Here is a 27,661-nt window from a genome sequence, read left to right as displayed (position 1 = left end):
AAAAAAAAAAAAAAAAAAAAAAAGCAACACAGGTCTCCAGATGCAACTTTCTGCTTTGATAGTTATTTTGATTTCTATGGTCTGGGCTCTTCCAGGTAAACAACAAAGTGGCTTGAATCTTGATAGACACTGACTCAAGTCCTCGTAGACAAAAACAGACAAATATCAGAAATGGTATGTTTTGCCCTCTCCTCCTACCTCCTCCACTTGTAGGGTTTCTCTTTCAATCTTTTCAAGTAGCTCATTTCTCATCAAGATCTCCTTGTCCAGATTGACATTCATTTCCAATGCTCGTTGGAGCTTGCTCTGAAATACAACAACACATCAAGTCTTGAGCTAAGATGACCTTGTGGAGCTGCGGGAAGGACAGGCAGCTCCTTATTAAAGAAAAGCAGGACTATCCAGGAACTTCAGGCTGCCCTTCTCACAGTTGCCTAGATTTTCAGAATATATTGCTGTCTGAGACGTGGCAAGGGAGGGGAGAACACCAGGGGTGTTGCCTTCAGCTGGAGAGGCAGAGAGGTCAGACCCATCAGGATCCAGATCCTACCCCATTGCTTACTAGAGATACACTGAACAAGACCCAGAACCTTTCTACATTTGATCCAAAAGAGGTTTTCCTGCAGAAGAAATGCTGGAAGGTGGAGTCGATATGTACAGGTGAAGGGGTAAGAGAGAACATTCTAAACAAAGGAAAGAGCCAAGAGAGGCAGGTCTAAGAGGAGCTGGGAAACCAGGTGAGAAACCACAGGGCCACGGTCAACGTGAAGGCAGGAAGCGGAGGAGGCTGCAGGTGCATCGTCCCAGACAGCAAAACTTCGATGTAGCAAAACAGCCTGGAGCCACCTACCTAGGGGACCTTTAGGCACCCAGAACCATTCCCCTCCCCACTCCTTTCAGCCCCACTTCTTTAAGATTCATTTTCTGCTCTGTGTGAGGCATGAAAATTGCAGTGCTCCAGAAAGCAAAAGTGAATAAGAGACCAGATTGAGAGGAGTCAGCTGCGGGTGGGGGAAGCAGGGCAGGAAGGAATGAAACTACAAGGGTAACACCAAGGCCATCACTGACTCTGTTGGGCAGGGCCATCACAACGGTGTGATGAGAGCTGAATTGGTGACACCGAGTGGGACCTTCAGTCACTTGAGGTAGAGGCCAATTCTGAAAAGGCATGCATTCACTTTCCATTGCTGCACAAGGAACTGTTTGCCCATGGCCCGCCAGGCTGAAATGTCTGTCAAGACTGGTTCTTGTCAGGGTCTCAGGGTCCTTTTCCAAGCTCACTCGATGGCAGAACGCATTTCCCTGAAGGTGTAGGACCTAGATCACCATTTTCTTTCTCCTGTCAGCAGGAGATTACTGTCAGCTCTTAGAGACCCCTCTGCCTTCCAGCCACCAATGGAGAACTTGTTACCCAGCAAATTCCTCTTCCAGAGAAACTCTGTGCTTTCAAAGGGCTGTGTGATTAGGTCAGAACCACATGGGTAATCTCCCTTTCTTAGGTCCAATTGTGTCATCGACTATAACCTATTCATAGAACAGAACAGAACCAAATAACAGAACCCCTCATATTCATAGTCCTGGCGGGGGTATATACACCAGGGGGCAGCAAGTCTTGGGATGTATCAGAATTCTACCTACCACAAGACATCAGGTCACTAGTTTACATTCAGTCAAGGGTGACTCATCACAGCTGTATTCTACCAGACTCCACCAGGAAGAGCTTAAGGGCATAAAGTCGGAGAAAAAGGTGCCACCTTGACTTAGGTTCACTCATAAAACTTGCAGAAAAGAAGAGACCATGTCCATCTTGTCTAATGCTGTGCCCGTGGCACTCAGCCCTGTGCCAGCCTGCGGGTGTGGCTACTGTGGGCAATGGAGGAAAGTTACTCTGCCTGATGTTAACAAGGCCTCTTGCACGTGGATGTTTGATGTTTATATTGACGTGGCCTGGCCGCCCCCCTCCACCACACCCACGCCTGAGCCAACAGCTACGGATCTAAAACACTGGCTGAGCATCTGCTTTAGCCAGGCCCTGTCCTGGCACAGAAAACACAGCACAGACTAGACAGAGCTCCATCCTGGTGGCAAGACACAAAAACTTGCCCCTGAGAGATGAAGAATCTTGCCCAGATGGAGCATGTTCCCTAGAAAAGCTGCCGCTCAAAACCAGGTGAGGTCGGACTCCACAGCTCACAGTCGCTCTGCCTCCGTTTCCCCCAGGAGACCAGACACTTGAGACATGGAATCGCTCTCATTCTGCCCACTGTAGCCTGGTCGCTGGTGCTCAGGTGTGGCAAGCAATCTGAATTGTATTTAGACTCATCCTAAAGAGCTCAAGGCCTGTAATCTGGTACTTTCATTTTATTTATTTATTTATTTATTTTCCATTTTTGGCCAGGGCTGGCTTTGAACCCGCCACCTCCAGTATATGGGGCCCGTGCCCTACTCCTTTGAGCCACAGGCGCCGCCCTTTCATTTTATAAATAAGTAGATCTACTTCCAAAATCCTTGGCTTTACCCCATGATACCAGACAGGCCCTGTGCCACTTAACTGATTCTGCAGGGTCGGGTCAAGGTCCAGTGTGATCTAACCATGTACTACTCACTCTCCAGGCAACCAGGGCCTGGAAGTCACAGGAATTGCCTTTATCTCCAAATACAGTGATCAAATAAGCTAGGTACTGATGATATAAGCTAAAAGTAGACGATCTGTTGGATGTTTATGGCACACGAAGTTCAGAATGCTAGCACAGTAGTTCCTATGTACTTGACACCAGGGGAAAGCAGTTGAGTGGGACACATTGGACAAGGAGTCTAGCTCTGTTGCTTGAATTTGACAGTCTGTATCTTTGAGCCTCAGTTTTTTCCTATAAAAGGAAAATGTTGAACAAACATAAACCCGGTCTAAATAATTCACTTTCACATTTTTAAACTGTGTAGGCCAAATGAAGCCCATCTCTGAGCTACCTAAATCCATAGCCACCACTGCCAGCTGGGCACTAGGCCAGGGCTCAGCAAATTTTTGTAAAAGACCAGAGAGTAACGATTTTAGGTTTTATAGGCTCAGAGACAAAATTGTGGCTATTAGGTAGTTACTTATATTAAAAAGAGAAAAGAATACTAATTTCTAATAAGTGTTTTATTGGTTAAATTCAAAATATAATATTTAAGTATAATATCTGGAATACAGGTCTACTAATGAGAATAGACTTTCTGGGGCAAAAACCAATTTTGCTTAATTTGGTTTCAAAGCTAGTGTTCTCTATCACCAAATCAGCTGTGAAAGTTCTGCAAAAACAACTCTTGGCCCACAGACCCGTAGGTGGGATATGCTGGCCTGTAGTATGCTGCCACTGCATTAGATGATTGCTATAGAGTGACCAGATGGTCTGGTCTGCTGAGGATAGGCCTTATTCAGGCCTGTAGGCCTGGTTTACTTATTAATAGTGTCTCTTTTCTCTCTCAAAAGGGTTCCACTTGGAGGATAAATCATTTGGTAGTTTTCTGATTTATAGCTAAGACTTTTTCCTTTGCAGGGTCTTACGGTGGGAAGTACTTATATATATGCCTCAATTAAACAGGGCCTAAATGTGATTAGTTCTCAAAATTCACCATGCGTAAAATCACTTGGGAAGTTAAAAACAACAGCAACGGCTCGGCTCCTATAGCTCAACCGGCTAAGGCGCCAGCCATGTACACCTAAGGTGGCGGGTTCAAATCCCCAGCCCAGACCCGCCAAACAACAATGACAGCTGAAACCGAAAAATAGCCAGGCGTTGTGGCGGGCGCCTGTGGTCCCAGCCACTTGGGAGGCGGAGGCAAGAGACTCGCTTGAGCCCAGGAGTTGGAGGTTGCTGTGAGCTGTAATGCCACAGTACTCTACCCAGGGGGACAGCTTGAGGCTCTGTCTCAAAAAAAAAAAAAAAAAAAAAAAAAAAACCAGCAACAACCAGAACAGGGTGTGTGACCCTCAGCCCCTAATTCGATTGGTCAGGGTGGGACTGGCGCTGGCAAATTTTTTAAAAATTAGAGAAAGGTGGTTCTCAGGTACATCCAGGGTTGTGGGAGCATTAGAGAATGTTAGGGGGGATGGCTCTGTTGAGTGCAGAGAAATCAGGCAGCAGCAGGACAGTGAGAAGCCTGGACGGGGCTTTGGCTTGGAGATGGCCTTACTTTGTAAGTGTTGAGGACCTGCAGGGTGTTCCCAGACACCAGCTTTAGCTGGATCAGTTCTTGATTCCTTCCTTCAATTGTCTCTAAAAATTGAGCATTCTCAATCTTTAGCTGCTGAAAATCAACTTCGTGGAGGGCCTCGCCCACCTCTTCTTTCTACGGCTCAGAAAGAAGAAAGAAAAGATGTCACGCTCGATTGTGATTCTGAATGTGATTCTCAGATTTTGCAATTCTTGGTAAAACTTTAGAAGTTATTCCGTCATTCAGCAAACACATATTGGGCATCTGCTTGGTGCCAGGCATGGTGTTGGGCTCTGGGAATAGAGATTCGAGTAAATGTAATGTCCCCTGGCTTCGAAAAGAACATACAAATGTTCACAAACAGGCCTGATGTATTGACTCAACAATGTGGTGCAGTGGGATGGGCAGGGGGCAGAGGGAGCCCAGAAGCCCCTCAGCTGGGCCAGGGGAGGATGACGGATAGAATCAGTGATGGTGTTCAAACAGGGCCGTGGAGGAAGAGAAAGAATCACACCATTTAAAAGTTGGTTTTAACCTGGAAACCCCAAGAAAAGCAGCCCATAAATTCCCCTCTAATCATATGCCATTTTTGCCCTGCAAGTGTATTAGTACATTGAGCTTCCTCCCTGATGGCTAGGTCTATGCCACCTTATATTTGCTGCAGTAACAGCCCAGCTTGGGGACTGCTGCTGTTCCCATGCCCACACTGTACTCATATCGTGCTCCCTCCTGAGGTGCGTCTTCTTCCCCTTTCCAAAACAATTCCTTAAACCCAAACACGACCCATCCTCCAGCTCCAATGCTCCCAACCTGTTTTCCATACCTGAGGGTAATCTCTCTCTCGCTGAGCCTCTGGAAGCTCCACGGTTCTTGACACTGTTGCTTCTGTATAGAGTCACACACACAGCTGCCTGCTAATGTGTTCTCTCTTTCTGCAGCAGCCCTGAGCACTCAGGGGCAGTGGTTGTGGCTCACCTGGGCTCTCACTCCCTGGGCCATCAGTCCCAGGTCCTCCAGTGAGGTTTCCAATTTCCCTTGCCATCTGGCTCACTCTCCTATGCAAACTTTAGTTTACCAATTTCTCAAGTGTGGAGCTCACACTGGGACACAACGCTCCCAGCTGGGGCTGTTAAGACAGACTAGAGCAAGGACACTCTTTTCTTAGTCTGGGCACTATATTTCTATAAGTGGGGCCTAGGCCAGTAACATTGCCATCGGCTGAGCTGATTATCAGGTACTCTACAGCTAAGCCATCCTGTACCTGTGCAGGTAGGGGAATCTAATATTTGTCTTTAGTCTCTTCATGTTATTAAAGCAGTCCCAGCTTGTTGAAGGCTTTCTGGACCCCAAGTCAATCAAACAATAGTTCCCTGACATATTAGTTCTGTCCAGTTTTGTGTCAATCAATGGCTTCCTTTGATGTGTATGCATCGGTACCCATATTCAAGTTAATTATGAAAATATTGAGCTGGGATGCTGGCGTGGATGGGGAGAGAAAGGAACATTTTACACTGTTGGTGGGACTGCAAACTAATACAACCTCTTTGGAAGGAAGTATGGTGAATCCTCAAGAAACTCAAATTAGAGCTCCCATTTGATCCCACAATCCCACTACCAGGCATCTACCCAGGGAAAAAAAATCATTTTATCATAAGGACATTTGCACTAGATTGTTTATCACAGCTCAATTTACAATTGCCAAAATGTGGAAACAACTAAATGCCCACCAACCCAGGAACGGATTAACAAGCTGTGGTATATACCATGGAACACTATTCAGCCATTAAAAAGGTGGAGACTTTACATCTTTTGTGTTAATCTGGATGGAGTTGAAACACATTCTTCTCAGTAAGGTATCACAAGAATGGAGAAGCAAGAATCCAATGTACTCAATACTAATATGAAGCCAGTAGATGGTCTAACACGCACCCACATAAGAGAAAGTGAAGGTGAGGGGTGGGGGAACGAGGTATCAGGGAGAGGGAAGGAGGTAGGAGGATGGCTGTGCTCCCACTTAATGGGCACAACATTAGGATGCATGGCACACCTCTTGGGGGTGGAACACAATTAAAAGAGGGACTCTACCTAACAAATGCAAACATTGTGACCTAATTCTTTGTACCTTCAAATTAACCTGAAACAATAATAATAATAAATTTGAGCTGGGAAAATACAGAGCCATGTATTACATTCTAGAGGTCCTAAGTCACATCTGCCTCTAATCAGGAGCCATTAGGGTCAGCTGGTGAAAGACTCACCAAAACTCAGTCTAACTGTGCCACCCAGGCAGCGTTCCCCAAAAAGGTCAACAAGTATGTCATGAGGGTCTTTTCTTTTTCTTTTTCTTTTTTTTTTTTTTTTGCAGTTTTGGCTGGGGATGGGCTTGAACCCACCACTCCCTGGCGCCCTACTCCTTGAGCCACAGTCTTTTCAATTCAAGCCAACTCATCTACAGAAAACCCCTTCCTGCCTACATAATAACTCTATTAGTTTCTGTTGGCTGCTGTAACAAATTGCCACAAACCTAGTGGCTTAAAATAACTCAAATTGACTCAGTGCCCATAGCTCAGTAGTTAGGGTGCCAGCCACATACTCTGAGGCTAGAGGGTCGAACCCGGTCCAGGCCTGCTAAAAAATAATGACAACTACAACAAAAAATAGCCGGGTGCTGTGGCAGGCATCTGTAGCCCCAGCTACTTGGGAGGCTGAGGCAAGAGAATCGCTTAAGCCCAAGAGTTTGAGGTTGCTGTGAGCTGTGACACCACAGCACTCTATCTCTACAGAGGGCGACATAGTGACACTCTGTCTCAAAAATCAAACAAATTTATCTCACAGTCCTCAAGGTTAGAAGTCTGAAATGGTTTGGGGGCTAAAATCAGGATGCTGGTAGGCTGCATTCCTTCTGAAGGGTCTGATCTCTGCTTTCAAAATCATATCTTCTCCCACCCTCCTGCCTCCTCCTTATAAAGTGGGAGAATACACTGCCCCCCCCCCAGGTAATCCAAGATCATCTCCCCTCCTCAAGAGCCTTCACTTAATCACATCTGCAAAATCTTCATGCCGTATAAATGAACACAGTCACAGATTCCAGGGATTAGGATGTGAGCATCTTTGCAGGGGTTGTTGTTCAGCCTGCTATAATAATAGGAGAGTGAGAAAGAACGACATCACATACCTGCCTCAATTGCAAAAGCATTTTTTTTCTCTGAACTTTGAGAGAAACATTTTTCAAACGCAATTTATCCTTCATATGATCCTGGAAAATAAAGGCATATTTTAGTCCTTTTAATCCATTTACCTTCTTTTTCCCTGTTGCTTTGGGAAATTGGCAAGTCTAAGGCTGCAAACCAAAGCTTGAGCCGTAACATCCACTCACTTATGTCAAGTTCTTTTACTTCTGCTCAGGCTGGTGCTGCTAGGACATTTCACTCATGATCAAGAAGCAGAAGAAACTGAGTCTGCTCCCTGCATATTTTCTATTGCTTTTAAATTCAAGATTATTTGAGTGTGTGCTACTGTAGGGGCCCTATTCTCATAGTAACTCATGTAATTTCTATTACTCTTAGCATGATAGAGTTAGTATCTTAACTGTCTCCAGGATCCCAAACCCAGCATCTGTAAGATCTCTGGAAGTGGAGTGCCTCCCTTCTTCCTTCCCCAGGCCTGCCCAAGGTCCATCTCCTTATCATAAGGGAACTCAAAAGAGCTTGAGATTCACCTGCTTCCTCTACACAGACCTAGCCTCACACCTTTTGAATGAAAATACATCAGATCTCGAGGCAAATAACAGCAATAAAAAGGAAGTCAATCTACTTAATATGCATCCTGCCTGGCTGAGTTTAGCCTTGCTAAGCCTGCGTTTGAAAATGTGCACATACACATACAATTTTAGGAATGCAGAACAATCCGCATATGGCAGCAAGTGGAGTTAGGCCGCCTCACATGGGTAATTCCGTGTCATCCTTGTGTGAATCTACCCCCCTTTCCAAACACTAATTGCCTGCCAACTCACCCTCCGGCGGTTCATGTCCTCAATGTACTTCATCACTTTCTGAGTGGCCAAAATACTCCCTCTCTTCTTGGATATGGTTTTTAGAACGTCTTTTTCAAACTCATGGATTTCCCTCCGAACTTCAGTCCATCGAATTTCAGCTTCCTCGATGATAGCCTGGGCAAGTCAGCACAAAAATAAGAGAGTTTCCAAATTTCCTCAAGAATATGTACATATATCCTCTAAGGAAATCTAAGTTCCCAGGCCTCTTTGTGTCCTAATGCATGATGCTTCTTCTTAGTGTTAAAAAGATATCATTAAGAAACAAACCGGAGGGGTGGTGCCTGTGGCTCAAAGGGGTAGGGCGCTGACCTTATATGCAGGAGGTGGCAGGTTCAAACCCAGCCCTGGCCAAAAACTGCGAAAAATAAAAAAATAAAAATTAAATTAAAATTAAAAAAAGAAACAAACTTGACTAAATGAATATTTCTATTAAAAAGTATGCCTCAAAAATAGTATCCTTTGGCTCAGTGCCTGTGGCTCAAGTGGCTAAGGCACCAGCCACATTCACCTAAGGTGGCAGGTTCGAATCCAGCCCAGGCTCGCCAAACAACAATGATGGCTGCAACCAAAAAAATAGCCAGGTGTTGTGGTGGACACCTGTGGTCCCAGCTGCTTGGAAGGCTGAGGCAGGAGACTTGCTTGAGCCCAGGAATTGGAGGTTGCTGTGAGCTGTGATACCACAGCACTCTACCCAGGGGAACAGCTTAAGGCTCTGTCTCAAAAAAAAAAAAAAATAGTATCCATTAAGAAAAGCAAAGCAATGAAATAGGGGTTTCAGGCACCTCTAAAAACATGTATTTAGATATTTAAAATGTTATTTATCCATTAAAAATTATATTTAAAATGTCTGGAAGATGGCTGGGTGTGGTGGCTCATGCCTGTCATCCCAGCACTCTGGGAGGCTGAGGCAGGTAGATCCCTTAAGCTCAGGAGTTTGAAACCAGCCTGAGCAAAGGTGAGACCCCATCTCTAATAAAAACAGAAAAAACTAGCCAGGTATCATGGCAGACTCCCATCTCCCAGCTACTTGGGATGCTTGTACCCAGGAGTTTGAGGCAGCTGTGAGGTAGGCTGATGCCATGGCACTCTAGCCTGGAGCAGCAGAGTGAGACTCAAAAAAAAAAAAAAAATCTGGAGGTATATACATCAAAACATTAACCACACTTAGATCTATTCATCTCACTGAGATGAATCGGTGAGAAGGTAAGAAGCACTCTTAAATACTTCTATTACTTAAAGCAAAAAGATATGGTATAAAGCTGAGTGTGGTGGTATGCACCTGTAGTCCCCGCTACTTAGGAGGCTGAAGCAGGAGGACCACCTGAGCCCAGGAGTTCAAGGCTATAGCGAATAGCAACTGCACTCCAGCCTGGACAACATCGTGAGATCCTTTCTCTTAAGAAAAAGTTATAAAATGAATGTTTGTATTGACTTGGAGAGACACTTTCACCTCGTCAAGTGAAAAATATGCCTTATAAAATAATATGGTACCTCTTTTTAAAAGAAATTCATATGTACATAGAAAATTATCTATATTCTACAAGGAGATAAATGCAAAGGTCAATAGTGATTGATACTCCCAGGAGTATCATTGTAGATGTTTTCAAATATTCTTTAAGCTTAACTGTCCTAAAAAAACATAGATTGCCTTGAAATAAGCACAGACACACACACACACACACAATTTTATTTTTTCACACAAATAATTTTAAAGAATAAAATGAGAATGTGTCTGTAGCCACACACCAAATCACCCTAGTTCAGGCTTGTTCTTGGACACCGAGAAGGACAGGCATCTTCACTGGACAGCCTTGGGCTCTAGTTCCTTCTCAGCCCATTATCTCTGTATACTGGAACATCAACCCACCTGAAACGCTGCCTTCCAGTCACCCTCCTGCTCACGGATCCTCAGTGAGGTCCAGCTTTCTAAGATATCAAAGGTAGACTCCTCTGCCTGATTGTCAAGGTCTTGTTTCCCTGCTCAACCTGACTTCTAATACGGCCCCCAAAGCACCCGCTTCTCTAATTATACTGGCCTCCTCAATGCCCTCAATGCTCAGGCCCACTTCCACTTTCCTGCTCATGTCATTCTCCTTACCTAGGGCACCCTTCTTTCCCTATGGCTTAAACAAATGCCATCATTCTTTAACATCATGCCAAGTCCCATGTGGAGCCCCACCTCCTCAACAAAGTCTTGACCACTGTGGTCCACACTGATCTCTCTCTACACTCAACATTTACATCACACATCCAGGGCAATGGTACCACACCCTAAGCTCCTTTAACTTGCTAGACCTCAACACAGTGTGTTTGGAAAGACAGAGGAATGAAGTGGGTAGAGAGGAATGAAGGGAAAGAGAGAGGGCGGGATTGGTTTATGTGATAACAGTAGTTCTATCAATGGGGGACATGAGTTCACTCACGTCCCTTTTGCATCAAGGATTGTGATTCTGTTTGTGCCCACATTTAGAAACTAAAAACTGAAAAAATTCACTAGAACAGAAGTATCTATTTTTTAGGTAACAGGACTCTCAGATGCAAGCTACAACTTCATCCCAGGGGCAGATGACTTAACAGTGATGTTTCTCCACTGGAGGAAACTGACAATGGACTCGCTATGGTGTGCCAGGTAGGTCTCCAGCAGGACATGGACCATGGGCGTGCATAGCACATAAAAATAGCAACTTAGGTCTTTTCCATCCAATTCACTGACTCAAACCTCAAACCCCTTTTACTATTAAGGAATTATAAATTTTTAAGGGCATTTAAGGTTATTCTGATTATGTTCTGTAGGGAATTCATATCTTAGAGACATAGAATGAAATATTTACAGATAAATAATACGTCTAAAATTTGCTTTATAATAAGCCAGTGGGATAAGGGGAAAGTGGGCCAGAACATGGATGAGACAAGAGTGGCCATATGGTGGTAACTGCTGCATCTGGGGGCTGAGGCACACGAGTGCATTGTGCTGGCCTCTCTACATTTGTTTGAAATCGTCCCTTTTCAAAAGGTTTCAGATTTGTTTTCTCCTCAAGTAGGTGGTACATTCCTTAAAGGCCCTGATTTGTCTCATCCATGTTTCTTGCGAAAGAATAACAGTTATACCAACACACAGTAGGTTCTTTTTGATTGGGCGGCAGTGGGGAGCGCGGGTGGGAGAAGGCAGCCAGTGTACCTCGTGGTGCTGCAGGTCCCGCTCAGCGTTTGCCCTCATGTGTCTTATCTCATCCTTTGTGTCTTCCAGCTCCTTTTGTATAAGCTCAAGTTTCTGGTCGATGGTGAGGCCTAGCGAACGTTCCAAACCTGAGCGGGCTTTGGATTTACGCCTGGCCCGCAACTGTAACCCAGCATAAACAAAGCCATTGTCAAAGAGGAACTGGAAATACAGGGGCCCAAGGTGGGCAACAGAATGATCCCTCAGACCTGCTAGAAACCCCCTTGCAGGACAGTCAGGAGAACAAACTCATGGGGAAAAGGATGTGGGCTGTTAGGCCGGAGGTGACGGTTATTTCACAAGTCAGACTAGGGCTCTGTGCTAAGTACTTCATTCAAAGGCTTGTGTTAGGATGAACTAAAAATGAATAAGGGGAAAATGTCTCCAGGGTGAAAAGCCTGAACTCACTGGAGACCAACACTCAAGTCAAAGTCAGGGGAAGCTCAGAGCTTCCCAAACTGAACACAAAAGAAAAATTGCATCTAGTAGCACAGTGCTCAGCAAAATAGATAAAGAAGTGAAAATATTCGATTTTCTGTGTATTTTAAGGGCAACGTCACAAGTGGTGGTGACGTTGGGAATGTGTGGGCCTGAAAGCGGGTATCTTTGGCTCTCAAAGCATAGACCTACGTGTATGAGCCCTTTAAGACCAGGGCCCACAACAGGCCCACTTCTTGCCTTTACTTGGCTGGCTGGGCCTTGGAAACAGCTGAGTTCCAATTTAAGGGAAATCTTTTTTTTTTTTAGGTTTTTGGCGGGTGGGGGGTGGGGGGGGGTCGGTTTGAACCGGCCCCTCCGGCATATGGGGCCAGCGCCCTACTCCTTTGAGCCACAGGCACTGCCCTAAGGGAATTCTTTCATATAAACTAAGATATTCTGGGAGAGTCAACCTATTATTAATTGAACCTAATTCCCTTTATACTTCCTTGAAAAATAAACCTTAGAGGGGAAAGAAGAATCAAAAGCAGAACAGAGAGAAAGTATCTTGGCGGCCACTTGGGCAAAGAGGGCACATCAAGGGCAGATGCACTAATGCCGCTTGCATTTAAGGGGACAACAATCAAATGATTTTCTGGATCTATTCTGGGTACCTGTGCATATTCTGCCGCTGACATTTTAACGTCTGATAAGCGTGGAGGTCGGTGATCCCTGGGCTCCAGTTTAGTGTAATATTTCTCAAACATCTCTGTCTCAATTTTGAGAGCAGAGTTTCCATAGCTGCAAGACAGAGGGTACCTGAGTAAGTTCTACCAATAGGAGCTTAAATTCCAAAGAATTAGTATTTAACACTTATAAGCCACACGTGACCTTCTGCAAGACACTTAGCCACTCGGTGCCTTAGTTTCCTCAACTATAAAATGGGAATAATAACAGAACCTACCTTTTGGGGTTATCATAAGGAATGTATAGACTTCAGGACAGAATATATACATACAGCCTGGCACATGATAAGTGCTATTTAAGTATTTGACACTTTTACTAATATATTTAATGAGTCACAAAATTCATAGCACTGGCGTTACATCGAAAAGTATTTGTACAGGTTTCATTTTCTCCATGTAATCCAACCTGTGGCTGTGGATGGCTGTGAATGTGGACCAACACAAAATTTTAAACTTACTTCAAAGCATTATGAGACTTTTTGGTGGAACTCAACTTCACAGTTTTGAAACATGTACTTTGTAGACGATGCTGTTGTGTTATAATGTCATGTAAAATAAGCAGACGTACACTCTCACTATTTCTACACATGTGTGGCTTCCAGGGTGTCACCTTCCAAGCATAGATAGTCACATTGACACCATCAGATTTTATGTGTGCTCATGGTGACTTGGCAAGGCATCAGTTAGCAAAAATATTTCTTTTTTTCTTTTTTTTTTAGAATCAGAGTCTCACTTTATCACCCTTGGTAGAGTGCTGTGGCGTCACAGCTCACAGCAACATCCAACTCCTGGGCTTAGGCGATTCTCTTGCCTCAGCCTCTGCAGTAGCTGGAACTATAGGCGCCCACCAAAACGCCCAGCTATTTTTTGTTGCAGTTTGGCCGGGCCGGGTTCAAAACCACCATCCTCGGTCTATGGGGCCAGTGCCCTACCTACTGAGCCACAGGCACCGCCCAGCAATAAGATTTCAATCTACCATTGCAATGTTAGACGTTGAATGTCATTTAGAAGTCAGGTTAGCATTCTTATTTGATTATGAAGATACTGCCACACCTCAGTGGTGCCTCACATGTCACCTGCCACACTTTACCATTGGCCCTCTGCCTTGCCCTGCCTTGGCAGCCAAGATATGGAAAGGCACAAATCTTGCTTTCTATTTCCCTGTCAATTAATTTTCATAATGACAGTAAATATAGTCCCTTATCTATTTTTATTTTATTTTATTTTATTTTTTTGAGACAGAGCCTCCAGCTGTCCCCCTGGGTAGAGTGCTGTGGCATCACAGCTCACAGCAACCTCCAACTCCTGGGCTCAAGCGAGTCTCCTGCCTCTCCTCTCAAGTAGCTGGGACCACAGGCGCCCGCCACAACACCCGGCTATTTTTTGGTTGCAGCCATCATTGTTATTTGGCAGGCCCGGGCTGGATTCAAACCTGCCACCTTAGGTGTATGTAGCTGGCGCCTTAGCCACTTGAGCCACAGGCGCTGAGCCTATTTTTTTTTTTTTAATCCCAGCATGACTTCTACAACATCTCAAAAGAAACAGAACCCCCCAAAAGAAAAAATTTATTAATGAAGATGTTTCAATGAAAAGTGAACAGATGACTACTTTTTTATCAAGGCAAATAGTGAGGCACTCTGTTTAATATGTAGGGAATTTATGCAAGTTTTCAAAGACTATCATTTAAAAAGGTATTATATCCCCAAACATGCCACCAAATTCATGCATATGAAGGATTGTGTCATAAGAACAAAATAGCAGAATTGAAAAAAGTTTGTCTTCTTAACAGAATTTTTCTTAAAGTTACAGCTCAGCTGGATTCCATTGTAAAAGCTAGTTATGTGGTAGCATATTGAATAGCAAAAACTTAAAACCATTTACCGATAGTGAGTTTATTAAGCAACATATGGAAAGCATGGGAGATATCATTTGACCTGAACAAAATCAGTTTGTCTTCCCACACTATAGCCAAGAAGAAATTGGAAAACCTATAGAAAAAAGTATAGCGAGTAAAGCGCCTAATTTTAAATTTTATGTGCTGGCGATGGATGACAGCACTGCTGCTACAAATACAGCTCAACTTGCCACTTTTATTGGCGGTATTGATGATGAATATAATGTCACTGAAGAAATAGCTTCTTTCATGTCATGAAAAGACATAATTAAGTCAAGAAATTTATACAAAGCAGTAAAAATATGTTGGGGCAATTTTCTTTATCCATTGTCAACATATCTGGTATCGTTACTGACGGTGCCCCAGCTTTGGTAAGTAAGAGAGGGACTTATAAAATTAATAAAAGATACCCAAAGTCATATTTGAGGAAGTATCATTGCATAGTACATAAGGAAAATTTATACACAAAAGGTTTAAAAATGGATAACGTCACACAAATAGTCATTAAGACTGTGAATTTCATAAGGGCCAAATAATTGAAGCATTGAATAATTCCAGGAATTCCTTAAAAGCATTAATGCTAACTAGGTGACATCATTTACTTTGTGGAAGTAAGATGGGGAAGTTGAGGACAAATGTTGAAAATATTTCATGATTTGCAACATGGTATCAAGTTGCTTATGGTATGAAAAACCATCAAGCCAGAACTTGTTGATGAAAACTGGCTTGCAGATTTAGCATGTTTCATGAATTTAACCATTCATTAAAATGAGTTAAAAATGTGTCTTTTAGGAGAAAACCAATTATCCAATACAATATTTCAAACAATAACAGTTCCCCCAGTCAAACTGAAATTAGGGCAAATAATTTTATGTATTTCAACATGTTGGCTAAACATAGTCCTGTGAACAACAAAAAATATGCAGTCTTGCTTTTCAATTTGATACAAGAATTTGAAAACAGATTTTAATATTTCCACAAAATAATGAATATTTTGGTGCATTGGAAACTCTATTTTCAGTTGACATAAATTATGTTACCTGCCAATTTTCAGATGGAATTCATAGAGCTGCCATCTGACATTCAACTTAAAGAAAAATTTGATCATATCTCTTTACTGAACTTTTATAGGTCCTGTCTTCCCAGAGACAAATATCCCTCACTTCACAATCATGCCTTGTTCATGTCATTGCATTTGGCAGTGCCTACATTTTCAAGAATGAAGCACATTAAAAGTTAGAATCAAAATATCTGACAAGGGTGGTGCCTGTGGCTCAAAGGAGTGGGGCGCCCGCCCCATATGCCAGAGGTGGTAGGTTCAAACCCAGCCCTGGCAAAACAAACAAACAAACACACAAAACAAAACAAAAAAAATATCTGACAAGCACTTTAAGAACTCACTGAGAATTGCAACTACTTCCATCTGACCAGATACTGATAAATTAGTTTCTCAGATACAATGTCAAATATCCCACTTTGATACTGTGTTGCCTACTTTTCTTTTACTTTGGTAATAAAAAAATCAATAAATATCAATGAAACAAATATGTTTTATTACTTAGATATGTACATATTCTATATTAATGACTGCTGGGATCTGCTGGACAATTTCTCTGAAAGGGCCGCTGCATAATTAGGATTGTTACACGAGGACTTTTTTGCTAATCTTTGGTGGCGGCTGTTAAGAAAATTATACACAGACTTTTTTTTTTTTTTTTGCTTCAGCTTTCATTTGTGTTTGTGTATTTAATGTGTGGCTCAAGACAACTCTTCTTCCAATGTGACCAGAGAAGCCAAAAGTTGGACACACTTCATCTAACCCATTTGTGAAATTATTTCTGAGTTACTATATTCTTGAAGTGATACCTACAATCTTCAGATGTTTCCTTTGGTTCGTGTTTCTTGGGTCTTTTATTTCCAGCTCTCAGCAGATGAAAGTACCCACCAGAAGTTTCTTTAAACTATGGACAAATGGTTTTTAAACAACTAGAGATGACAAAACCTCGTTCATCCTGGATATGCCAAGATCATGACCTTTTTAACCTCTTCATTTCTCAACCACACACATACATGTGTGTGAATGTGTGTGCATGAGAGAGAATGGCTTTGATATTTTCATATGTTATTGAGCTAATTCCTGCTTGGCTAAATTTTAAGACTAGTCAAAAAGGCTAAATGGAAAGCATACTATATCACAGTATCTTGCTTCTTCAGCACATACCAGGTTCCAGGTGTAGTCTGTGGCATCAGACCTGAGTCTGAATCCCAGCACTACCACCGACTAGCTGTTTGAACTTAGGGAAGTGACTTACACTGTGTCTTTGCTTCCTTGCCCACCTCCTAGGGTTGCAGACGCCATTATATGAGGTCATATATGTAAAGTTCATGGTATATAATAAGTACTCAAAAATGGGAGCTATTTGTAGTAATGCCTCAGTTCTGACCTAAAACTATGTATAGATGTATAGGTCTATTCAGCTGCCAGAGCCAGGATATTCTGTGTGAGATCCATAATTTGTACAACCAACCTTACCTACATCATGGGATCTTGATATCCCATTTACTTGCCATACTTGATATAAAATAGACTCTCAAAAGTGCAGACTGTTGGGACAGCCTTTCTTTGCCGTCCGTCTCCACACTCACATCTGGTTCAGGCATTTGTTGCCTCATACTATCATCTCCAGGCTTGGCACCTGTGGCTCAACCGGCTAAGGCGCCAGCCACATACACCTGAGCTGGTGGGTTCGAATCCAGCCGGCCCACCAAACAACAATGACGGCTGCAACCAAAAAATAGCCAGGCATTGTGGTGGGCGCCTGTAATCCCAGCTACTTGGGAGGCGGAGGCAGGAGACTCACTTGAGCCCAGGAGCTGGAGGTTGCTATGAGTTGTGATGCCATGGCACTCCACCCAGGGCGACAGCTTGAGGCTCTGTCTCAAAAAAATAAAATAAAATAAAATCATCTCCATGGTGCCCTCTGTATTCTGCTGGCATACTAATTTTATCATAGAATCTTAGCATTGGAAAGGGGCTTAGAAGTCCTGGTCCAACCTGCTGGTGCAGGAGAGGGGCAAGGCTAAGCACACCACTTAGCACCAGACAGACCCGCTAGGCTGAAGTCCCCCTTACCCTCTGGGCCTTCCCGTCCCCAGCCCCATCAGCCTCACCCCTCCACCCTGCTCTGGCTCCATCATCGGCTTGTTAGCTCAGTGTTGGTGGAAACGCCAGAGGTAGAGAGACAAAGACTTCCCCAGTGTTCAATGCAGGCTTGAATCTTCTCCATGCGGGACCCCATGTCTGAGGCCACCCCCGGCAGAGCGCCCGGGATGTGAAGGGGCGGCCCCCAGAAGCCGCCGGCGGCTACCTGAGCTCCTCCACCAGCCCGCACAGCTGGATAATAGGCAGCTCGCTCTCCTCCCCGATCGCGGGGTCGGTCTGGACGCTGTCGCTGTCATCATCAGTCATCGCTCTGCCGAAGCGGCCCTCGTCTGTGCCTGGTGTGCGCAGGAGCGCCGGGCGCTAGCTGCAGCGCTGTCACTCAGCCTGCGAACCAGCGGGCTGCGCGGCGGCGCGTTGCCCGGGCGACGGGACGCGTGCGGGGCGGAGCTTCCGGCGGCGGGCGCAGCCTCCCGCCGCCAGTTTCCGCGCTGACTCCAGCTGGGCAGCGGGCCTTGACCTAGACGCGCCTAAACGGTGGCGATCGCTTGTTTAGCAAGACGTAATTATCGCAGCTACTGTTTACTCAACCTTACTGGGTCCCTGGCACACTGTTCACCAGGTTTTATGAAAGTCCTTACAACAACCTGATAATAGTATCTATTTTCTCTTCATTCTCCAAACCAAGAAACTGAGGCCCAGAAAGTTAGTACAATTTATAAAAGTGTCTTCCTTTCTCTGCCTCCCTGTGAGGCCCCTGCTCTGTTCCCCACCTGGAACGTCATACATGCTCTCAGATATCAACATCCTGCAATTCTGGAAGAAAAAAAATGTGGGTGATTATAACATGGGTGTAAATCCAGAAGACATCCCTAAATAGGCACTGGATATCTGCTACGTCCTTAGTATCTTGAGAGATGTGTGGAAAATAGCCCTGTGGCCCCCAAGGAGCTTCCAATGAAATGAGGGAAACTGCCCCCAAACAAGTAGTTTCAACTTAGGGTGATGAGGGTAAGGACACCTCGCCTCACGCCGTGGTTACCGGTTGTCATCTCATTGAGGATCAGGAAACCCAGGAATACAGTTGCTTAGATTCCTTTCCACACAGGAACAGACCCAAGCTCTGGTGGAACCCAAAGTTCATGCTGTTAACTTCTACCCTGATCTGACACATGGCAAGGATCAGCCAGGCAACAGGGGAAGCTGGAAGAGCACAGAGGGCAGGATGTGCAAACTTCTTAGGGAGAGTGGGCCTTGGATGTGGTTAGAAAGCAAGCTGTGCCAAATTGCTTAGGCTAGGGGTCAGCTCCCTCTCCTTACAAGGGACGTGAGTTAACATCAATGGGTAGTCGCTAGACTCTGAAGGAGGGCTTTGGTTTGGCTGCATAGGGTGCACAAGTTTGGGGCCAGAGTAGAATTACTGAAGATGGTAGCAGAAAGGCTGAGCCCTGCCACTACCCTCTCTCTGCTGCTAGGCTTCTCTGGGCTCTGGGAGCAGTGAAGACTACATTTAGGAATATCTAACATGCCCATATCGCAAGTAAGACAAATGTCCCCAGGTGACACAAACAGGTGCCAGCCCCAAACGAACCCAGACCAAGAAAGAGCTTGCAGCAAGTCCAGGCTTTGGTGCAAACAGCCCTGCCAATTGGACAGTATGATACAACAGACCCTCCAGTGTTAGAGGTGTCGGTGGTGGAGAAAGGTGCAGCGGGACACTTAAAGCAAAATCCAGTGACCTAGTGGGAGAATCATAACCCAGACCCCAGGATTCTGGAACAAGATCATGCAATCCACAGCAGAGAATTATACACCTTTTGAAAAACAACTCCTGGCTCGGCACCTGTGGCTCAAATGGCTAAGGCGCCAGCCACATACACCTAAGGTGGCAGGTTTGAATCCAGCCCAGGCCCGCCAAATAACAATGACGGCTGCAACCAAAAAATAGCTGGGCACTGTGGTGGGCGCCTGTGGTTCCCCGCTACTTGGGAGGCTGAGGCAGGAGACTCGCTTGAGCCCAGGAGTTGGAGGTTGCTGTGAGCTGTGATGCCACAGCACTCTACCCAGGGGGACAGCTTGAGGCTCTGTCTCAAAAAACAAAAAAAAGAAAAAAGAAAAACAACTCCTGCCCTGTTACCATACCCTGGTAGGGATAGAACACTTGACCATGAGGCAGCAGGTGACCATGCATCTGGTCCTGCTCATCATTAGCTGGGTTCTCCAGTAAATAAATCTCTTTATATCTAGTTTCATTGTGGCTTGGAGAACCCAAACCAGCACCAATAATTAATTTCAATGTTCAAGATATTATTTGAATTTAGTAACATATTGCATGGAATAAATTTGTACTTACTGAACAAAAACATTACATCTTGCTGTTCACACTCTGTTTCACTGCTTTACACTTTTTTAATGTGGTAAAAAAAAGAACCCACATAGCATAGAATTTACTATCTTAACCACTTCTAAGTGCACAGTGTAGTAGCATTAAGTATGTTCACGTTGTTGCGTAGCCAATCTCTAGAACTTTTTCATCTTGCAAAACTGAAACTCTATACTCATTATGCAAGCAGTCCCCAATTTTTTTTAGCACTAGGAACTGGTTTCATGGAAGACTATTTTTCCATGGATTACAGGGGAGAGATGACAGGGATCTGACAGGAGGTGGAGCTCAGACAAGGAGGCAAGCAGTGGGGAGCAGCTGTAAATACAGATGAAGCTTCTCCAGCTTGCTGACTGCCAGCTTCCCGATGTGTGAACTGGTACCCAATCCGTGGCCTTGATACCTATTCTCTACTCCCTACCTCAGCTGCAGGAACCACCATTCTGTTTTCTGTTTCTGTAAATTTGACTACTCTACGTACCTTGTATTAGTGAGATCATATACTGTTCGTCTTTTCGTGACAGGCTTGTTTCACTTAGCATAATTTCTTCAAGGTTAACCCATGTTGTAACATGTGTCAGAATTCCTTTCCTCTTTAGGGCTGAATAATATTTGTCTGTACCACATTTGTTTATTCACTCATTCATCAATCCAATCAGTTGGATTGATGCTATCACTGCCTTAAATTTTAAACACAAATTAAAATTCCAAACAGTCACATGGAATAACAAAATTGAAGTAACTCAAGGCCCATTTCTTTGTCTTTACAATCTCTGTGTTATCATTGCTGATTTTGAGTCCATTCTGCAAATGCAAAAATATGTTGTACCACAGGGGCTGGAGATGGAAACTTTACCCAAAGAAAGCTCAAACTTTTCTAAACCCATAGGAACTTATTCTCAAAATGAGTAAGTGTAGTTGAGTCTGTATGTATCGTGGGCTGGCTGTGAATTTTCCAGGAAGGAATTTGCCAGTTTGAAGTGGAAAAATATATTATTAAAACTCAGCCAGACAACGTGGCTCACACGTGTAATCCTAGCACTTTGAGAAGCTGGGTGGGAGGATTGCTTGAGGTCAGGAATCTGCAACCAGCCTGAGCAAGAGCAAGGCCCTATCTTTACGAAAGACAGAAAAATGAGCTGCGTGCAGTAGTCCCAGTTGCCTGGGAGGCTGAGACAAGAGGATTGCTTGAGCCCAGGAGTTTGAGGTTGCAATGAGCTGTGATGATGTCATTGTGCTCTAGCATGGACAACAGAGCAAGACTCTGTCTCAAGAAAAAAAAAAGTACACCCTCCCCCCCAAAAAATCTGTAGGCTATAAGCATTTTTGTTGAAGTTTTTGTGAGGAGAGTGGTACCAGGTGTCTAAAAGAAGTGGGGAAGAGGGTCTTTTGGAAGTAGGGGAGTCAGAAGCAGATTGTGTTTTAATGGCCTAGGGCTCCAGCCCTGGCTTAGCTACTGGTGGGTTAAACTTGGGTAAGTCACTTAATGTTTTTGTCCCTCAGATTCCACTTCTGTAAAACAAGGGTGACACATTTTAGGTGGCTACCCTTTGTGTCTTACGAGGATACTATCAGGCTTAAATGGGATGGTGTAAGAAGTAGTAATGTAGAAAGTATGACACCCCAACACCTCCTCCATCTGGGAGGAGCCACTGCCCCTGTTTGGAAGCAGCCCGAGGTGGATTATTAAGTGAAAAACTAAGCCAGCTTGCAGGCTTTAATAATGATAATTGCCATTGTTATTTCTTAATGTATTTATTACCAAGTAGGCAATATTATTATTATTTAATACAGACACTTAGGACAACCATTGTTTCAGTTCCTATCTATTGAGTGTCAGCTGTGTGGCCAACGCTGTGCTAAGCACGTTCTACACATTATCTGGCTTCATCAGCCTGATGATTCTGTGAGATGCAGGTGCCTCCATTAGGAGGAGTTTTATTCATGAGGACTGAGGTTCAGAGAAGTTGAGCAACTTACCCAAGGTCACGTAGTCACTTAGCTATTCCAGGGCGAGGCCGAAATTCAAACCCGGGTTTATCCTACTCTGCTCTGTCTTTTCATCATATCCACCCCATTAAGGAGAGAGTTTCAACAAGTTGGTGGGGCCTATTTTGTCCCCTTCTCCTAGGGGACATTCGGCAATATCTGAGGCTGCTATAATAAATTACCACAAAAGCAAGAGAAATTTATTCTCCTACAGTCTGGAGGCTAGACGTCTAGAATCAAGGTGCTGATAAGGTCATCCTTCCCTCTGAAGGATCGGGGGAAAATGTCTTCCCTGACTCTTCCCAGCTCCTGGTGGCTCCTGGCAATCCTTGGCCTTCCGTGGCTTGTAGCTGCGTCACTCCCATCTCTGCCTTCTTCTTCCCTTCTTCTAAGGGCACAGTCATTAGATTTCCTCTTTTTTTTCTTTTTCAAGACAGAGTCTCACTTGGTCACCCTTGGTAGAGTGCTGTGGCATCTTAGCTCACAGCAACCTCATACTCTTGGGTTCAAGTGATCCTCTTGCCCCAGCCTCCCAAGTAGCTGGGACTACAAGCGGCACAATGCCCAGCTATTTTTGTTGTTGTTGTTGTAGTTGTCATTGCTGTTTGGCAGGCCTGGGCCAGGTTCAAACCGGCTTCGAACCCGCCAGCCCAGGTGTATGTGGCTGGCTCCCTGGCCGCTGAGCTGCAGGCTCCGAGCCTTCCTCTTCTTTTCTTAATTGACAAATAACAATCTTAATTTCAACCCAACCCTAAATCCAGAATTATTTCATCTTGAGATCCTTAACTAATCACCTCTGCAAAGACCCTTATTCCAAATAAGGTCACATTATGAGGTTCCAGGTGGACATGAATTTTGGAAGAAAATTATTCAACCTGCTATACTGCTAAACACCTTTCAAAGAGCATGACGGCCTATGCAACAAAGAATCATTATCTGGCCCAAAATGTCCGTAGTGCTAAGGTTGAGAAACTCTGCTTTAGAGAGGCATTTCTTCTCAGGGAAGTACCGAGAATGTGCCTCTGCTAATCCTCACAGCTACAAACAGAAATGACTTAAAGTCCAGAGGCCACCCTTTACTACCCGCCGATTCCCTCCACTGTCTAGGACTATTTCCTGTGACTTAGCCTCCAGTATCCCTCCTCTTTTCATATGGTTGTTGCCCCCCTGCCAGCTTTTTTGGTTTTGCAGAGTCAAAACCACCCTAAATATTAAGCTTCAACCATTAATAGGAAGTGCTTGGCTAGGCTGTGCCTATGGCTCAAAGGAGTTGGGCACCAGCCCCATATGCCAGAGGTGACGGGTTCAAACCCAGCCCTGGCCAAAAACTGAAAAAAAAAAAAAAAAAAGAAGTGCTTGGCCTCTTCTCCCCCCAAAATAAAGCTGCTCAAAGATCAGATAAAGGAACTTACCCTCATGGACAAGTGACTATTTGCAAGTTGTGGAAGTTACCAACCAATGGCTGCCAAAGCACTCCTTCATTCTCTAAATAAATGTTTATCGAACACCTACTATGGGCTTGGCCCTGGGTATGCAGCAGTGAGCAGCAAATCTGGTGGGGTCCCCACTCACATGGAGCTTCCACTGTGATGCAGACAATTACAGTCTAGGGTGATAAATGCTAGAAAGGAGAAGGCTGAAAAGAATTCAAGTCTAGGTAAGCCAGACTCTTAGCCCAAACTTAACTACAACCTTAGCCCCCAAGCAAAGGCCCAGGGAAGAGTGGTGTCTGGAAAGGGAAGAGCTTGTGCAAAGACCCAGAAAGGAAAGAGCACATTTGGGAACTTGAAGGAAGGTCAGTCTATGGTTCACCCCTTTAAAATACCAAAGCTTATGAGGTCGTCTACCTTCTGTTTTTCCTGCCTGTGCTCTGGGGGCTCCCTTCGATCTCCCTTTCTAACATGAGATATTTGCATGCTTCCTCTTGGTGTCCACACCAAACTTGATTCTCTCCTTCTCAGAGTTATAGAGACCCCCGTCTAGGCCTAATCTCCAGCTCATTTGGAAGCAGAGAGGGACGTCAGGCAAGATCAGACATCTCTGGTGTCTAGATACTGCTTTGCTCCAGCTGAGAGTGAGGCAGAGGTGGAAAGTCTCCAGAAAGCGTCTGCTCTGGAGCGCGTTCATTGACAAGGTAGCGCCTATTTTTAAAAATTAGAAATGTATTCAGCCATTAAAAAAAAAGAAGGCGGCTCGGCGCCTATAGCTCAACCGGCTAAGGCGCCAGCCACGTACACCTAAGGTGGCGGGTTCGAATCCCCAGCCCGGACCCTCCAAACAACAATGATGGCTGCAACCAAAAAATAGCCGGGCGTTGTGGTGGGCGCCTGTGGTCCCAGCTACTTGGGAGGCGGAGGCAGGAGACTTGCTTGAGCCCAGGAGTTGGAGGTTGCTGTGAGCTGTAATGCCACGACACTCTACCCAGGGGGACAGCTTGAGGCTCTGTCTCAAAAAAAAAAAAAAAAAAAAAAAAAGAAGGAAATTTTGCATCTTTTGTATTAACCTGGATGGACTTGAAACACATTCTTCTTAGTAAAGTATCCCAAAAATGGAAGAGCAAGAATTCAATACTTGCTCAATACAATTGAACACTCAATACTAATATGAAGCCAGTAGATACATGCCCACATAAGAGAAAAACTCAAATCAATTCGAGGTGAGGGATGGGTTAATGAGGTAGTGGGGAAAGGGGAGGGGAGAGGAGGATGGGTGGGCACCCACATAATGGGCACAATGTTAGGGTGTACGGCACACCTCTTGGGGGCAGGACATAATTATAAGAGGGACTCTACCTAACAAATGCAAACATTGTAACCTAATTATTTGTACTCTCAAATTAATCTGAAAGGATAAAAAAAAGGCTAACTAAAGAAATCAAAAATGGAGGCACACAGCTAAGGGTCAGAAGGCACAGTTAGTGTGAACTGTGTCTCCTGTTCTCTCTGGATCGTGGAGGAACAGAAGAGTTAAGCGCCAATGCTGGGGAGTTCAGGGGGTTCAGTTCCTCCCCAGCCACTTAACTGGTTGTGTGAGCTGGAGCAAGTCGCCTCACTCTCCAGTCCCATCCCTCATAGTCACGATGCTGCCCCGAGGGGTGTGGGAGTGTGTGCTCCGTGCCATGAGGGGTCACTGGGCCAATCCATTAAGAGCACAGCACAGTGCTTGGCTCTCAGAAAAGAGCACAGTCCTGCCGGCTTCTATCTTTCTCATCTTTGGCCATTAACCCAGTCTCTTCCTTCATCCAGGGAAGCTCTCTGGGCTGAGATGGGAGATACAGGATCTAGGAAAAGAAAATGATCCCTCCATTAGGATATTTATTTTTTATTAAAGAATTACATGCAATTAACTGTGTACAAATCATAAGTGCACAGCTTGACCCAATTTCAAAGACTGAGCATACTGTGTAATTAGCACATGGTTGAAGAAATAGATCATTACCAGTGGCCTGGAAGCCCTCAAATACTCCCTCCCTGTCACCACCACCCCCAAGGGTAACCACTACCCTAACCCTGAAGCCAGACATTAGCATTGCCTGTTTGTCTATTTATGACAAATGGAATCACATAGCTTGTTCTCACTGGTGTCTGGCTTCTTTCACCCAACGTCATGTTGATAGGAGTCATCTGCTCCCATCAGACAATTATAGATTGCTCGTTCTCGTTACTGTCCAATATTTCATTGTGTTTATCCATCATTCCATTGTTGATGCGTTTGGGGAGAGTTTCCAGTTTGGGGCTATTGCAATAAGCTAATTCTAGCATGTGTCTTTTGATGGACACGCACACACATCTCTGTTAGTATCCACTTGGGACACAGTATGTTAGTATGTTCCACTTGGCAGCCTCTGTCAAATAGTTTTCCAGTCTAATTAAACCAGGCATTCACTTTAGAAAATGATCAGTGGCATGGAGCCCTGTGTCCTACTTCCCAACAGTCAATCATTTGCCCCAACTCATCTATGAAGCCCAGATCTGGAGGATGAGTCATTGGAATGCCAATGGATAATGGCCATGGGCTGGTACTGGCCCCATATGACCTGAAATCTATTCCTCACTCTTCCTCTCCTCTGTGTCTTGGTGAAGGATGGTGTCACAGGTAGGGGTTGGTGCTGAACCCTTCAGTCTAGGTTTCTTGGGCAGCACTGGCTGTAGCCCAGCACGGAGAAGACAGGCAGAGCTGTGGGAGAGGGTTCCCTTTATCTGTGCTGCAGGAAGCACTTTTGGGGTAACTGCATCTCTTCCATGGCTCCAGTAGCACTACTTGTTCCCTCTCCCCTTCAGGTCAAGCTGGGGAGAGAAGAAGTGACTTCCTACTATTGTGTTCCCCACCCCTCTGTCACCTGTGTGTCCAATTTCCTGCAAGTGCACCCCTTTTCGATACTTTAATATAGTTTCTCCTTTCCCAGTTGGACCCTAACTGATCCTGGCAGGGACCTCCAGGGCCAATGGGAAGGTCTGCAGACAGAAGCACAAGTCCCATTCACGAAGACCATTGCACTGATGGTGACAGACAAAATGTGCTGGGACCTGGGGTGGGGCTGGATATTCTCTGAGTTGCCCAGGAGGTCACCAGAAGGACTGCTGGCAGGTAAGGGCAGTGACTCTTCCCTGATGGAGGACCGATGGTGGGAGGCCACTTTAGTGTCCTGCAGGACAAGGCTGCTCCCTCCAAGGCATCCTCCTGTCTGGTTCTCTGGATCAGAGATCCACAGGCCAGTCCTCAGCATGAATTGCCCAGAGTGGCTATTTATCTTTGTGGAAATGTGCTCTGTCTTCCTGGCTAGGGAGTAGTCCCAGGAGTAGTGGAGAAAGGCGTCTCAGACCTCACAACGTTCCCGTGCCTTATGCGGTGGGTACTAACAACTCGCAAGTGAGCATTTACCACACACAGGCCCCATTCTGGGCGCTTGACGTGGCTCAACTCATTAAGCATGTGTGGCTGTGATTTCATTTTATGAATGAGGAAAGCAAGGCACAGGGAGGTAAAGTAACTGGACCCCAGTCAATGTTTGTTCATGACAATAGCGTCAATAATTAGCGAGCACAGTGCTTTAAAACACTGGCTTTGGGATTCAAACGACAATGGTTTGAATCTGGATTCTGTCCCTTGCTAATATGGGACCTTCCTCAGTGTCCTTCATTCATGTAAAATGCAGGTAATGAGGCCCACCTGGCTAGGTTCTGGGAAGGGTTAAATACAGTAATGAGAGAGCCTTAGTGAGGTGGTAGACCAGGCATCCTCAAACTGTGGCCTGTGGGCCACATGCAGCCCACCTAGGACATTTATGCGGCCCGCCGGGTGTTTTTGCTGCTGCTGCCTGTCCTACTTAGCAGCTGACTCATCCCGGGGCCTGCAGTCCGGCCATCCAACAGTCTGAGGGACAGTGAACTGGCCCCCTGTTTAAAAAGTTTGAGGGCTTGGCACCTGTGGCTCAAGCGGCTAAGGCGCCAGCCACATACACCTGAGGTGGCAGGTTCAAATCCCCAGCCCGGGCCCGCCAAACAACAATGATGGCTGCAACTAAAAAATGGCCAGGCGTTGTGGCGGACGCCTGTAGTCCCAGCTACTTGGGAGGCTGAGGCAGGAGACTTGCTTGAGCCCAGGAGT

The 27,661-nt window shown here is 45.0% G+C and overlaps 1 protein-coding gene across 2 annotated transcripts in view; it reads right to left on the bottom strand.

Moving 5' to 3' along the window:
• Nucleotides 1-18,073, bottom strand: part of CCDC113 (coiled-coil domain containing 113) — a 27,401-nt gene extending 9,328 nt beyond the window's left edge. The window contains exons 1-7 of one of the 2 annotated variants that reach the window (XM_003792623.2): nt 17,891-18,035; nt 12,557-12,683; nt 11,427-11,588; nt 8,207-8,362; nt 7,370-7,450; nt 4,174-4,329; nt 199-306 (exon numbers count right to left, since the gene is read on the bottom strand). In XM_003792623.2, the coding sequence (XP_003792671.1) occupies nt 199-306; nt 4,174-4,329; nt 7,370-7,450; nt 8,207-8,362; nt 11,427-11,588; nt 12,557-12,683; nt 17,891-17,991 (891 nt within the window). In that variant the 5' untranslated portion in view covers nt 17,992-18,035. Of the gene's footprint in view, nt 1-198; nt 307-4,173; nt 4,330-7,369; nt 7,451-8,206; nt 8,363-11,426; nt 11,589-12,556; nt 12,684-17,890 lie in introns of both variants that reach the window. The other variant, XM_012806828.2, reaches the window with a different exon arrangement.
• Nucleotides 18,074-27,661: the final 9,588 nt, after the last annotated feature.

This window comes from Otolemur garnettii, unplaced genomic scaffold (assembly GCF_000181295.1).
Source record: "Otolemur garnettii isolate 467f Iridium unplaced genomic scaffold, OtoGar3 scaffold00058, whole genome shotgun sequence".
In the NCBI taxonomy this organism is placed as follows: Eukaryota; Metazoa; Chordata; class Mammalia; order Primates; family Galagidae; genus Otolemur; species Otolemur garnettii.
Note: the sequence above shows the minus strand (reverse complement) of the source record. Positions and strands in the feature narration are given on the sequence as shown.